This window comes from Terrapene carolina, unplaced genomic scaffold (genome assembly GCF_002925995.2).
Source record: "Terrapene carolina triunguis isolate 2854851 unplaced genomic scaffold, T_m_triunguis-2.0 Scaffold34029, whole genome shotgun sequence".
NCBI lineage: Eukaryota > Metazoa > Chordata > Testudines > Emydidae > Terrapene > Terrapene triunguis.
In genome coordinates this window covers 1,559,673-1,575,554 of record NW_020698380.1, presented here as the reverse complement: position 1 = coordinate 1,575,554, position 15,882 = coordinate 1,559,673, and the positions used below count along the sequence as shown (strand labels likewise).

At 42.1% G+C, this 15,882-nt stretch overlaps 1 protein-coding gene across 1 annotated transcript in view; it reads left to right on the top strand.

The window, feature by feature from the left end:
• LOC112117865 (probable leucine--tRNA ligase, mitochondrial) overlaps nt 1–15,882 on the top strand; it is a 118,349-nt gene that overhangs the window by 45,337 nt on the left and 57,130 nt on the right. Inside the window, exons 6-7 of the mRNA XM_024215964.2 lie at nt 5,180–5,269; nt 12,421–12,564. Of these exons, the coding sequence (XP_024071732.2) occupies nt 5,180–5,269; nt 12,421–12,564 (234 nt within the window). The remainder of the gene's footprint in view (nt 1–5,179; nt 5,270–12,420; nt 12,565–15,882) is intronic.

Below are 15,882 nucleotides of genomic sequence, written 5' to 3'. Positions count from 1 at the left end.
ATTTAAATTGAGAATTTGTTTGCAACAGAACCTTTAACTGAACTTCAGACAATAGTGGTAAGGTGCCAATTAACTGATTGTAATAACTCCTCCAGCATAATTCTCCCTGGGTGGGAGAAGGTACTGGGCATGAAGGGCCTAAGAAAGGAAATTCCTGGATAAGAATACATTTTTCCTTTCCATGTCCAGCAGTCTTAACAGTGGTATGTTTGTAGCTTTGAGTGTCATCCCTGACATAGTACAGTAACATTAACTATAAACAATGATAAAGATACTTTTTGGTGAAAGTAACAGATATATTTGTGACTAACCAGTAGACAAAAGGAGGAACGGAAAACTGAGAGCGAGGCAGTAAGAAGAGGGGGGATCTCTCCCCTCAAAAAACTCATCAAACAACCTGGTGGCTATTTGTCTCTAAATCTGTCACAGACACGGAGGAACACATGCAGTAGGCAAATGAAAATAATATTTCATTGTTGTAAATATGGTGGTGTTTTTAACATGTATTCTATCTCAGAAGCAAAAATGCTAGTAAATAGGTCAAAACACATTCACCTGAATTGCTTTGTGTTATGGAATTTTTTTTGCCCTACCCACCCCCCCCAAACAGATGATTGTGTGTATGTACTATATACTGGAGGACTGTGCTCACAAGCAAAGGAGCTAAATTTGATAGACTGCAGGAAGAATCCTGTCTTGTAGTTTTGCAGACTCATTTTATGAAAGCTTTTCTGGCTTTTTTGTATCAGAACAGCTGAAGACTTTCAAATCTGTGTTGGGATCATTTGAGGCAGCACAGATAAAACCTTTAATACACATCTGTCTTTAATTAAAAATGTTAACAAGCTAACAAAGGGATATTTCCAAAGATAATTTTAGAGTTTTATAACTGGGAAATATGAGAATTTTATTTTTCTCTATAAGTCTTAATGTGCTAAAGTAAAGGCAGAAGGATCATATTTTCACATTGTCTTTGGGGGTGGTTCTTGGCTTGTCATCATCTGCAGTGACACAAATTCTTGCTGATCTCAAACCTTGTTCATTTTTTAGAAATTCTCTTAATGCTTGACTCTGTAATGATATTGTTGCTCTACCTTTTTTATTCGTGACATGTAACTTCAGTCCTTCATGGTTATAATGTTAAATAAATTATGGGTTTGACTGATCTCTTTGCTGTTTGGTGATTTGAGACACATAATTTTCAGTGATGTATTCTCTTTCATCTCCTCGTGAATGGCAAGCCAGGTCACCACCTACAGGAGAGAGTACAAATGAGATTCTGTTTGCACCAGTTGAGTTTGTATTGTGTAGTTCTAAGTATGCTAACTATACCATTTTAAATTGAGAATGTCATCGCCTATAGTTTCAAATGATAACCTGCCCATCAGGATCAGAGATGAGCCTCTGTCCATTTTATTACTTTTATCTTGACCTTTTTTGATAGCTTGTTTCAGTTGGTTTATGAGTGTGAGGCTACTATCCTATCCTGATGTATTAAAAAAAAAAGTTCAATTGGGACTGATTCTCCAGTCTCTTACTTCACTGGTATTTACACAGCCATAACTACATTCGCTTCACTGGAGCTATGCCAGTATAAAACTGACATCACAGAGTGGAGAACCAAGCTAAATTAATTGAATATGCAAATAATACCAAATGTGTACTGAATTGTCTGAGACACGGAAGTCAGGCTTTTCATCAAGTGGTCCATTTTCAGCACAGAGTTAATGTGGTGTTAAATCTTCACACACTGCTGAAAACTTACCATTAAATGTTTCTCTTTGGTCTTCAAAGCCTTATTTTTGGTGCTGAGACATATTTGCACAAAATATATTAATTGTTCATAGCTGCATGCCAATACTGTAATGTTAAAATTGTAGCAAATGAATGAAATTATTAGGCAGAGGTATTTCAAAGGCCTTTGAATGTCAGGTGATGTTACACACGTCGTGCCGCAACAAATATAACAGGGAGAAAAAAGGCATTATGTGGTCCATGCTTGTTGACATTTTTAAGAGTTTCTTGATCACATTTGCTCAGTTTAGAAGTGAAAAGTTGCTGGTGTTTTTCTAATTGCCAACCTTGGAATCTGATAAGTCAAAATATGTTCTTTTTGGCTTAGTGAGCCTGAATAGAATCCAGGTCACACTTCCATTGTTGTACTGTTTTTGCAAGGCTAACAGAAAGAAAAGTAGTAGAAATGTATTTGTGTCCCTTAAGCAAGCACACATGAACAGGGCCGGCTCTGGCTTTCTGGCTGCCCCAAGGAAAAAAAACCGCGGCGGCCAGAACAGCCACGCACAAAAAAAAAAAACAACCCCGCGGCCCGGCCCGGGGCGCAGGGGGCCCCCCTGCCCTGGAGATGTGCCTCAGCTAGTGGGGGGAGAGAGAGTGGGAGGGGGCAGGGCTTCAGTGGGGCGCTGCCACGCGCCCCCTCCCGCCGTGCCCCCTGCCGGGAGGGCTCCGCACCACTCCGGTCGGCTGGGAGGGAAGGACGCGGGCTGCCCTGCCGGGCTTGCTGCAGGGCACTCCTGTCCTCCACGCCGCTGCCCCCTACAGGGCGGCTGGAGCGGAACAACAACAACAACAAAAGGCGGCCGTGCCGCCCTAGGATTGGGCGGAATGCCGCCTCCTACAAGCTGCCGCCCCAAGCACCAGCTTGCTCGGCTGGTGCCTGGAGCCGGCCCTGCACATGAATCTAAAAGCACCCAGGCAGTGGATCTGTTGTGCAAGAAGGTGTCCTTTGTATATAGTTACACTTTTCTGACCCTGATTCAGAGTTTGACAGAGTTCTTTTGCTATTTTCATTTTGGTCCAAACTTGAAAAACTGGCCATGCCAATGAAAATGTGCTTGTATCCATTGCACCCATAATCCATTGCACAGAAAACGGGGATTTGCATGCACAGCTTTAGAAAATATAGCCCTTCGGCCCACTTTAATCTTTTTCCAACAACAATTTGGGCTTTTAGTCCATGTTACTGGGACACTTTTTTGTCTTTTAAGTTTTTTTTAGAACTAGTGTTTTACAAAATATTGGACACTATAAAGCGTTTGGTTCTACTGACTAAAGAGTTCTTGCATAAATATTTTTAAGTTTACATTTTAAACTTTTATTTTCCAACACCATATTCCAGCAGGAGAAAGATTTATAGTTCTATTAGTCTTGCTTCGTAGCACAAACATTGAGGTCTGAGTTGCACACATATTAAGGTATGTGTTTGTATAACATATATTAAAAGTACAGTGTGCTTTTCCTAACATTTCTGTTAATTTTAAACCATATTTCTTCCAATGTTTCAAAGGCACTAATCCTGAATGAGGCAAATTTGTGGCTATTTAAAAGTAGACTGTTTTTATTCAGTGGAGTGCAAAAAGTTTCTGAAAATTGTCTTAGGTGAAAAAAAATGCTGTCTATGATATAGTCATCTGCCCTCCTCTTAACTTCTGCCCCTCCCCTATCTTTTTATGACACGTGGCTCTCAATCTCTCTTTCCTCACAATCCCCAGCACTGTGATTTCCTATCTGACCCCTTCGTCTCACTTCTCCTTGCTGTCACCTTCTTACACAACTTTCAATCTTAGATCACTTTGCCCACTAACCAAAATGGCCACTTATTTGACCTTATCTTCACTAAGCATTGCTCCTTCTTTGATTTCTAAATATGAGGTCTCCTCAGCAACTATCCTATCTCCTTCAACGAACGTTGCATGCTCATCCCCTTTTACCACCTCTCTGCCATATTCTTCCAGTCTGTCAACATGCACAACTTCTCAGCCCTTTCCTGTTCTCTTTCCCTCACTTCTGTGGTTCCCTTCAGTCCACTTTCTCCTCTACCTCAACTTTTGCCCTTTTCTTCAAAAGTAAAGTCCACCTGTCTCCTTCCAGGGTGCAATCCAGACCAATGAATGGTTGCCACCACCTGCCATGCAACCTTGGGTGTCTCACATTGCTTTGTTGTTGTAGCTCCCAACTTGGGCTACTCACAGACAGCCAAATAGCATGCAGGTCATCCCCTGAGTGTCTGTGTATAGTTGCAGTCCTGGTCCAGCAACTCTGGTTGCTGTCCTGGTTAGCAAACGCAAGCCACCCTCTGGCTTCCAGCAGCCTTGGTTAATACTTGCAGGGTGATCCCAACACACTCCCCATCCCCAATTTCCCCCAAAATGTGTGTTCTGCACTGTCCAGCCCTCTCCTGGACAGTTCAGATATTATAGGTCTGTTGCCCCTGTAGGGGGTCAGTGTGCAACAGTTTGCTACTCTAACTGGAGTTACCAAACAGTTGAGTTTAACCACAACAATGCATTAGTTTAGATTTATAAAATAAGTTTATTTAACTATAAAGTGAGAGATTAAGTGAGTACAAGTATAATGTATTAAAGACAAATGGTTACAAGAGAAATAAATATAAAACATTTTCTAGTAGCTAAAACTTAACAGACTTGACTTGGTTCAAGGTAAAATCCTTACCACAGGTTCCCAGCACCGTTGCTGACCAAATTCTCAGAACAGGAACTCCTCCAAAGTCAGTGGCTGGTTCCTGTGTCATCTTAGGAGAAAGAGAGAGAGATAACCTGAGGTGGTTTTGCTCCTCACTTTTATAGTCCAGTCACCCTTTGAAATGCATTTTCCTGAGGGTTACCCCTAGATAAATTTCCTTCTTGCTGTGAGGATGGAGATATGGAGTCTTGTGGTGAAAGAGGTTCCATGTTATTGTTTGCTAAAATGCAGATTGATCTGTTCCTGCCCACCCAAGAACAGCCACTTGATGGATGATTGCCAATCCACATTGATGACACCTGGCTAGAGGTGTCGGCTTGTCCTTTGTCTTTGAGAAACTGGTTTTCCCCCTCTTGCTGCCAACTTCTTCAAGGAAAATCAACCAGATCCCTCCCGTCCCACCCCATGGGCTGGAATAGCAGCATTGTGTAAACTGTTGCAGCTCCCTGGGTTGGCTGTGGTTTGAGTGCACTGAAGGACATTTCCCCACAAACCATGATTTCTCTGACTTTGCATATGTGCGCTTTTCAGTCATAGTGCACATTTTCTAAATTAATTTAATACAGTACATATTTTCCCTACAGGTTGCAATTATTCATATGGTCTATTAAGTAAATCACTTGAGTTATGATGTAGCAGGAAGATAATAGAATGTTTTTTTTCCCTCTTCTCTTTACAGGAAATAACCACTTGTTTGCCAGAGTACTATAAATGGACACAGTACCTCTTTATTAAGTTATTTGAAGCTGGGTTAGCCTATCAAAAGGAGGTAAGTGCAAACATTGACCTATACAATTATGCATATACCTTAAACTTAATGTCCTGAGTCACTCATACTATAGATAACATCTTTCAGGCTCTTCATTTCACATTCATTAAGGGGACAGATATCTGCATTACTGTGTTTGTGCTTTTGTATATCACTGTAAAAGATAACGAAATGTTAATAGGTAACTATCTTCCACTGCTACGTATAATGGCAAGGCAAATCAATGATCTTTATTATCAAACTGGTATACAGTGGCCGTATGTGCAATATTGGCATGCCAAATGAATGATGTAGATTGAATTTGTTTATTTCTTGGCTCTTGATGTCATAAAACGACTCCTGCTTACTTAGGCCTGGTCTACACTAGCCTGTTATTTCGGAATTAGCCGAGTTATTTCGGAAAAAAAATGATTCCGTCCACATGACCAAACGTTTTTTTTCGATATAAAGGGCTCTTTAATTCGATTTCTGTACTCCACCTCGGCAAGTGGAGTAGCGCTTAAATCGAGATCGCAATCCCGGGTTAAAAGTATTGTGGACGCAATTCGACGTTATTGGCCTCCAGGGGCTATCCCAGGATGCTCTCTTGTGACCGCTCTGGTCAACACTCTCAACTCCAAAGCGCTAGCAGGAAAAGCCCTGGAAACTTTTAAATTTCATTTCCTGTTTGGTCACCAGCAGCACAGGTGACCATCAGCACAGTCCATTATCACAGGCGACCATGCAGAGTCCACCATCACAGGAGATCACGCAGTCCCGGATTCACAGACGAGCTCCAGCATGGTCCGAATGGGAGGTACTGGGTCTCATCGCATGCTGGGAAGACAAGTCTGTTATGGCAGGACTACGTTCCAAAAAAAGGAACGCAAATACCTACGCTAAAGTCTTCAGGGCCATGACGGAAAGAGGCTACTCCAGGGACACAGAGCAGTGTCATACAAAAATCAAGGAGCTCAGGCAAGCATACCAAAAAGCCAGGGAGGCAAACGGGCGCTCTGGGTCACAGCCCCATACATTCCGCTTTTACCGTGAGCTCCATGCAATTATGGGGGGTGATGCCACCACTACCCCACCACTGTCCGTGGAAACCTGCAAGGGGGGAGTTGCACGGAGCGAGGAGGAAGAGACATTGGAGGATGAAGAGGAGGAGGAGGAGGACAGTGCACAGGCGGCAAGTGGGGAATCCGTTTTCCCCCCTAGCCAGGAACTAATCTTAATGCTGGATCCAATAGCCTCCCCTCACTCCCGAGGTGGGCTCCTGTTCCACGACCCTGACTCTGGTGAGTGAGAGCCTGATCAGAGCCACGCGGTGGGGGGGCGGGGAGTGGGGGGAACCCAGCCGCGCTGAGTTGTTCGCTTTTAGAGTAAATGGCTCAGCTCATCCCTGCTCTGAGCCGGCTCGGGGGCACGGGGGGGGGGGGGGGGTGAGGAGGGGGGGTTGTTGTGTGCAGTGATCATCCCAAAGAGCCCGCATGCTCTGCTTTTATATGGCAAACCCACCAGGCACTGCTTGCTGTGGGAAGGGGGCCCACCAGTTTGAAAGCATTGAAATGAATGTAGAAGAAGCAGAACCCCGCGTGCCCCTAGGGGCTGCCTGCAAGATGAATTCTGTTGCCTGGCCGTGTGTGATGGCTTACTCATACCAAAGTGCCCCCTTTGTTCTCTGCAATGTATTTTTTAAAATAGTACCCTCCCTTTTTCTCTTCCCAGAGAGATGGGAGGCGCGCGATGAGAGCAGGCAGGACGCTATGGTCAAGCTCATGGGGGGAGCAAACTGACATGCTCCGCTGTATGGTGGATCTAATGCGGGAAAGGCAGCAAGACCACAGACTTCCGCTGCAGCCCCTGTATAATCAAACTCCCTCCTCCCCAAGTTCCATAGCCTCCTCACCCAGAAGCCCAAGAACACGAGGGGGAGGCTACTGGGACCCACACACTCAACCCCAGAGGATCGCCCAAGCACCAGAAAGCTGGTATATGCGAACTTTTGATTTGGTTTCTGGACTTGTCCTTCCCTCCTCCTCCACCCCCCTAACCCAACCCCCCCCCCCAGTCTACTTCTAATTTATCTCAATGCGTTGTGCATCAAATAATAAAGAACAGTTTTTAAACAATTTTGACTTTATTTCCTTTCATATATATAGGGTGCGGGCAACTTCAAGAGAAACAAACACAACTGTCACACCGTACCCTGGCCAGTCATGAAACTGGCTTTCAAAGCTTCTCTGATGCGCAGCGCGCCCTGCTGCGCTCTTCTAATCACCCTGTTGTCTGGCTGTGCGAAATTGGCAGCCAGGCGAGTTGCCTCAACCTCCCATCCCGCCATAAAAGTCTCCCCCTTACTCTCTCAGATATTGTGGAGCACACAACAAGCAGCAATTACAATTGGAATATTGGTTGTGCTGAGATCTAACCGAGTCAGTAAACTGCGCCAGCGCCCTTTTAAACGTTCAAAAGCACACTCCACCACCATTCTGCACTTGCTCAGCCTATAGTTGAACTGCTCCTTACTACTGTCCAGGGTGCCTGTGTACGGCTTCATGAGCCATGGCATTAAGGGGTAGGCTGGGTCCCAGAGGATAACTATAGGCATTTCAACATCCCAACAGTAATTTTCTGGTCTGGGAAATAAGTCCCTTCCTGCAGCTGTTCAAACAGACCAGAGTTCCTGAAGATTCACCTTTCCCGGCCATCCCACGTTGATGTTGGTGAAACGTCCCTTGTGATCCACCAGTGCTTGCAGCACCATGGAAAAGTACCCCTTGCGGTTTATGTACTGGCCACCACGGTGTGCTGGGGCCAAGATGGGGATATGTGTTCCGTCTATCGCCCCGCCGCAGTTAGGGAACCCCAGCTCATTGAAGCCATCCACAGTGGTCTGTACATTTCCCAAAGTCACTACCCTTGATAGCAGCTGGTCAATGATTAAATTGACTACTTGCAGCACAGCACCCCTACAGTAGATTTGCCCACTCCAAGCTGATTCCCGACTGACAGGTAGCTGTTGAGCGTTGCAAGCTTCCACAGTGCTATGGCCACTCGCTTGTCAACGGTGAGGGCTGCTCTCGTTTTGGTGTCTTTGCACGTCAGGGCAGGGGACAGCAAGTCACAAAGTTCCATGAAAGTGGCCCTACGCATACGAAAGTTTCGCAGCCACTGGGAATCATCCCAGACCTGCAACACTATGTGATACCACCAGTCTGTGCTTGTTTCCCGGGCCCAAAATCGGCGTTCTACAGCATGAACCTGACCCAATGCCACCATGATCTCCCAATCGCCACATGCCGTGCATCTAGGAACGTCTGTGTCCATGTCCTCATCAGTATAGTAATCGCACTGTCGTCGCTTCCTCGCCCGGTTTTGCAGATACTGAACATACTGCTGCATAATGCGCGAGGTATTTACAATGGTCAAAACTGCAGCAGAGATCTGAGCGGGCTCCATGTTTGCCGCGCAATGGCGCCTGCACAGGTAATCCTTGAAAAAGGGCGCGAAATGAGCTGTTCGGTTCAAGATGGCCGATAAAAGGCGGTAAATGGTTGTCTTCTGTAGCTTCCACGGGAGCCCAGGACAGCTTCCACCGCTTTCTCCAGATTGTCTGTGCGGCTCTGTTCACGATGGGCGAGAAACAGCAGGGAATTATTGCCTTCTGTAGCTTCCATGGGAGCCCAGGACCAACAACATGGAAAAAGCGGCGAGAGCAGAGTTTGCGGCGGAAACGTGAGCAGAGTTTGTGGCGGAAGCTGTGCGGCTCTGTTCACGATGGGCGAGAAACAGCAGGGAATTGTTGCCTTCTGTAGCTTCCACGGGAGCCCAGGACTGACAACATGGAAAAAGCGGCAAGAGCTGCGTGGCTCTGTTCACGATGGCCGAGAAACGGCGGGGAATTGTTGCCTTCTGTAGCTTCCATGGGAGCACAGCACAGAAGCTGTGCGGCTCTGTTCACGATGGCCGAGGACATTCGAAGTGGATTCAACATACCAGGAGATAGGCGTTGCACCGTGCTGCACCGTCTGCTGGCAGCATGGCATCTGCCGTAGCTTTCACGGAGGGAGGAGCGAGTGACGGCACACACCCAGAAAAACCCGCGAAAATGTTTTTGCCCCATCATGCACTGGGAGCTTAACTCACAATTCCAATGGGCGGCAGAGACTGCGGGAACTGTGGGATAGCTACCACAGTGCACTGCTCCGACATTCAATGCTAGCCTCGGTACTGTGGACGCACTCTGCCGAATTCACGCGCTTTAGTGGGGACACATAACATCGAATGTATGAACTCGATTCTGGAAATTCGAATAAAATAACTTCGAATTAATTTCGTACTGTAGACGTACCCTTAGGGTGCTATCCTCCTCCTAGCAAAATCATTGGAAGATTTGCCATTGACTTAAATGGGATCAGGATTGACCTCATCAGCAGTAAGACTCGTCAATCTGTGCTGACACCAGTTAATGCACATCTTCATCTCTGCCTCCAGCACTCTTGAGATATGCCTTAAACAGTCTGAAGTATCATTTATTGCAGTTATAAATGGAGTACTAGAGGAGCAACTGTGGCTTTGCTAAGGCTATAAGGGTAGCCTTGAGCGAAGATGGATGTAGAGCTCCATTCCATGACTGTGAATGCCAGGCCAGTAATTACCAGTTTACACATTGTTTAATTCGTCTGGGAACTGGAGTCAGTGAAAATTAACAGAGTCTGTCTCTGTCTTTCAGCCTCAGTAAAGAACCCAGTTTATATTCATCACAACAGACTCCTGTCTCTTCTCTAAAGTGAGAGACTGCATGAGTTCTGAACACTAGTGGAGAGGATGCAGTAGTGAGACAGAAGGGACAAAACACAGCTTTAAATCCCTGATTATGACTTTCAACTACTGATTTACATGTGTTATTGCTCTATTTTTTTCTTCATTGATTGTGATGGAGTTGTCTATTTGAAAAGTTCTGGATTGTGTAGTAGTGCTGATTAACACCACTATCTCATGGCTAGTTTAATCATAATCCAAAATTTCAACATATATGCTTCTCCTCAATATCTGCAAACTAAAATCATCCCATTTCTTCCCAGCTTTGGATCGTAGTTATTTAACAAAAGAAAACGAGTTCATAATGATACTGCTTCATTTTGGCTTTTTAGCATTTTATTATTTTTTTAATATTGTCTGTTTTGTGTTCATCAATGTTTTGTTTTAACTTTGCAGTGGTCTAGTCATCTTGTTAGGGAGTGCTTTATAAATAAAATGGTCGCTGTTTTTAGAGCCACTTTTACAATGTGCTATACCATTATTGAAGATACGTATTTTGATTGGCTTTGAAAATGGATTGTAATAAATTAATCTCGCATGGTATGATATTAAGTATCTTTTTAATTTCAAAAAAGTTTGACATTATTAGTAGGTTAGAGATAAAAGGTAGCTGAATCACATTAAGCATGAATTCCCATGGAATACTTGTATTCATGTGAGCTTGATTTGTAGATAGGAATTTAAATTTTTCATCAAAAATATCTATATTTAATTCATTCTATCATTTATATTGTATAAATCAATGCAGGCAATCAGATGATGCATAAAAAGTCACTGTTAATAACAATTGTATTCCTAAAGGGAAGGGAATCAAGCAGCTACATACTACAGTATTTCCCTTCACACAATTTGTGAAGTGGTTTTTGCTTCTTCCCAAGCACGGGCATTGTGTTTTAGGCTAGGTCCACACTACCCGCCCGATTCGGCGGGTAGAGATCGATTTTCTGGGATCGATTTATCGCGTCTCATCTGGACGCGATAAATCGATCCCAGAAGCTCTCCCCTGTCGACTGCGGAACTCCTGCTCGCCGAGAGGAGGAAGCGCTGTCGACGGGGGAGCTTGCCTGCGCTGCGTGGACCCGCAGTAAGTAAACTTAGTTCGATCTAGGAAACGTCGACTTCAGCTACGCTATTCTTGTAGCTGTAGTTGCGTTTCCTAGATCGATCCCCCGCCCCAGTGTGGACCAGCCCTAAGAAGAAGAAAAAAAGTTTGGAAATCGGGATATTTTGAAAGAAGAATGATGATAAATACACAAAATGTAGTAACATGAGAAAGAAAATCCTTATTTATTTAAATTCTGAGATTTTGAGTCTTCCCCCTACATAATAGGTTTATTTAATTTATTTCAGATAATGTGTTAATGTGTAAAACATTGTGGAGCAGAGCTATTTTTCAATTTGACCGTAAGTCACTTTGAATAGCTCAGCCGAAGTTACTAAATGATGCTCTATATGTTGAATTGATTTTCACAGTTGCTATTAGTCTTTTCTTGATATTTAAATTTCCGTTCATGTTTTTTTAAATAAACACCTGTTAGCATATCTCTTTCATTTACCATGCCATGAGATTCCTTCAATCTCTTATTATAAACAGTAGAGGTTCTAATCTTTCAAAATTATGCATGTCTTTTTCTGCTGTGTGTAATGTGCAGTATTTGTGATTTAGGCCGAAACACAAATTGCATACATGTGATTAGGGCTGGACTTGAACACAGATATTTTCTACACTATACCATTTTGTACTTTCTAGTTTACTTGGATTGATATAAATAGGAGAGAGTGATATCTAAAATAACATATATTGAGTGGTCAAATTCAGTGCAGGAAATGTTAACTCTGTTTAACTTACTTATATTTACAGCTGACCAGTATTACTTGAACATTTTTATATGTGATTCCTCATCCTCTCAGGTTAGAGCTCTTTAGCTATAAATTATCCTCATACTTACCTCCAGAGCTTTTGGATCAGTACCAGTCTATTTTACTTCAGACTATATTCTTGCTCTGTAAAGCCAATGAGAATGATGTTCAGTAATGTTTTTACTTCATTGTCCTTGGGTCAGTATACCCCTGTTAGTACAATCAATCCAAGTATGCGTGTCTTAACTCTGTAGAAAGGTAGCAGGCTTCGTTGTTGGCCTTTGAGTTCTGAAGAGCACAGTGTCCAATAGATCCCCAGTTGAATCTCAATTCATGGAGATGACTCTAATGGACATTTTTATGCAGAGATCACGGGAGCCTTGGAAACTATCTTTGTATGAGTACTGTCAATATCAGAAAAGTTAGATCCCCTTTTTGTGACACACATACTAAAACTAGTACTTTGTTTCCTGAAACATTTTTAGGCCATGGTTAATTGGGACCCAGTGGATCAGACTGTTCTAGCAAACGAACAGGTGGATGAAAATGGCTGTTCATGGCGTTCAGGAGCAAAAGTGGAACAGAAGTACCTCAGACAGTGGTTTATCAAAACTACTGTTTATGCAAAGGTGTGAGTATGAGGTTTTTGGACATCACCCCATAAAATCTCTCTTCAGGTCTTCATCAGGCTAGCAGGAGAATGTGTTATGCATGCGTTCGTGCACACACTATTATTCCTATTTGCCTTTCTCCTCCTTCTCTAAAGTAAGAGATCTAAATAACTGCTTTAGGATTCAGCAGTGGAGAAGTCAAAAATGGGAACGGTTTGTTCTCACCAATAGGTACTATTTGTTTATACCCTGTTTTTATTTGTTTCTCATATATGGCCAATCAGGAAGATTAGGTTTGCCTTTCACATGTGCTTCTTATAGGTAAGGATCAGTGTTTTAAAATATATTTGAGTTGAGTAACCCTGTCAGAGTCTCTTCTCCCTTCACTTGTCATGTGAATCTTCAGCTAACAGGGACTGAATAATCATTGATTATTTTTTTTAAATTCTTTTTCCTCCTTGAAGCTTCTACAAAATGTTTGATCATTATCCGTGAATATTAACAACCAAGGCACATACTGTAGGTAGATCATCTTTCTGTTTATCTACATTCCTCTTTTATATCCACTTTCCTTCTCTGCTTTACTATGTTTCTCCCTTTTTTTCTCCTGGCTACTACTTTTGCTTAACCTTCAAGTATGTGCTTAAGTAACCCACCAAATAGCAATCATGCACAAAGGGTCAGTAATGTGTTATGCAGTCATCTTGGCTGTTGCATTAATCAAGTGTACCTTGTTTATGCACATAACATTTTTTAGGCTTCCAGTATGTCAGGAGAGATTTTTTTGGTTTGTTTTTAGAATTGGTTATTGTTACTGCACCTATATTCATTCATTTCTTAAAATAAAGAAAACAAAAATTGAACAAAAATGCTGTTTGCTCATATGGCACTTCACCAATGATGACACATTTTCAAGGGTAGAAAGAGTGACTATGCAGATACTATTTTAAGTAATCATGACCATGTTGTCTCATTTTTCAAAACTTATCAGTAAACTTAAGATACTGTCAAGTAACTTTTATAGATTCTTTTTTTAACAAAGTAAATTTTAATTAGCTTTTTTGTTTTGACAAATTTCTTTGGTAAAAGTATAATGGGCTTAACTGATGGCATTATTATTCAAACTGTTATCTGTGCATTTTAGAATCTTATTCTGAAATATTTAGTTACTATGGTTACTCAGCTAGGACTGTATGCAGATTCATCTGTTAGTTATTTCTGTATACAAGTGTAAAATGGTATAGTTATTTTTTATGCACAGCCAGCTAAGTCTTCAAATAATGATACGTAAGGTTGGCCTTCGTTAGCCCTGCCCTCTCCTGAAGGGGTGCTCTGAAAATTTCAATAACATTTTGATATTTGGTTTTAAAAACTCATCACTAAAGAGCAGAAAATAGATAAATTTCAAATGTTGCAAAACAGAAAACTTCTAAATTTAATTTTTTTCATGAATTCATATCCCTGTTTTTTGTCCAATTCTAGGGTAGTATATTTATACTTCATTTTAAAAATGTGGAAATTGGCAGGAACCACAAAATCCTGCCGTAGTTAGTTTATAGCCAACTCTGAGAATTGCTCTCTCTGAGTGCATGTTTTTTTAAACAGATATTTAGAGGCACATCCTTCCCATGGTACACAGGTTGAGTAGCTGGATAGTACATTATGAAGTTTTAGGCATAGTTTCCTACCCAGCCCCTGGATGGAGAAATGGTCAGTGAAGGGACCTACCAGCTCGGTTGCAACTTTTCCCTTGACTTGCCCTTACACCTAACAGTCACTTTCTCAGCATTGTGTAGGAAAACCCCTCAAAGAAGGATTCCAGCACACAGGAGTTTGTACCTTCTGGACAGGGGTTAGGCATTCAGCCCTACCAACATCCACAAACTGTGGAATGAAGGGAGTTCCACTGCTGTCCCTCCATTTGTCACTTTTTGAGGTAGAGAGCTAAGTGGGTGTCACTGTGAATGTATTCATGGATGCATATGGTTTGTTAAAGTGCATAAATTAAACCTCAGCTCTGAAGAAAAAGACAACCGAGGAACTATCTAATTTGAGTGAGGCAACAGAAGGAAATATTTCAATGTTATTAAATCCCAGATTGATTTGCCTTTAGAATTAGAATTCTGTGCTCCATGGCAAACCTGTGATTGTGCTGTTAATACCAAGGACAAAAGAAATCTTGAAAAATATCACAGATTTTTTTTAGAAAATTGAATGTTTATTTCCTACTGTATGATTTTATCTGCCAGTATTTAGAACAGCATTTCATGCTGAAAAAAGTGAAATTTGTGTGTGATGAGCACAAGTGGAATTAATAAAATCCTTGCAAAGAGAGAATGCTCAGATTAAAAGCAAATTCTGATTAACTTGTATTAATGGTTGGTTATGCCATAGAAAAGTATTGCAGTAATTTATTTGTCAGCAGTAGTGGTGACATCAAGAATGGAAATATAGGTCCAAATATAACTAGACTTGTGTGTCCTGATTTCATGTTTCTTGAATATTTTTCTTGTTTTATTTCTGTGGTACTGCGCAGAATGGCTGCCTCCTTACTCCACAACAAAATAAAACCAAATACCGCCTTTTAGTGGAGAAGGGATCTTGACAGTATCTCAGTTAAAGTGCATAATGTAAGGTAAAGGCTTAGTCGTGAGGAGAATAAAGATGTTGCCTTTTAATCTTTAATTTTTCAGACTCTGGGATTTTATGCTTCCCGCACTCTAAGTTCTATGTCAGACTTACCATCCCTCTGGCTGAATGGGGCTGATACAAATCCCTTTGGAGCCCTTACTCTTGAGTCATGTAAAGCACTGTCTCCTGTACAGGGGCCCAGAGCACTGTCTCCACAGCTCTCTTGGCACTTGTTAATGCAAGGAGTGAACCCATATCCCCCACATGGCAACACAGGAATTACTTGTAGGCATCCAGGCCAGGCTGTACTTTCAGGCTTACTATAAATAAAGTATAGCATTAAATGCTACAATACTATAGATCTAAATTCCTATGGTACAATAGCAATAAAAGCAATGGACTTTCAGGGTTAATTTTTTTAAATAGAAACAACTAATCTATTGCAGTTCTTGGAGTCAGATTTGCAGAATGAATATGACTGTTTTTCAGTTTTCTCCAAGTGATACATTTTAGTATGTTTGTGACTAAAGAATATGGGGAAAAATTCTCTTCAGTGACATAAACAGAGAGAAAGCTGAATATTTTAGGAACTCAATTATCCTGTCTTTTGTAACTCAGTTTTTTATCTCAGTTGTATCTGGTCAGGCAGCAGTGTTTATTGACAATGAGTTACAGAATATAGAAAGAGGCAAAAACTGCTGAGAA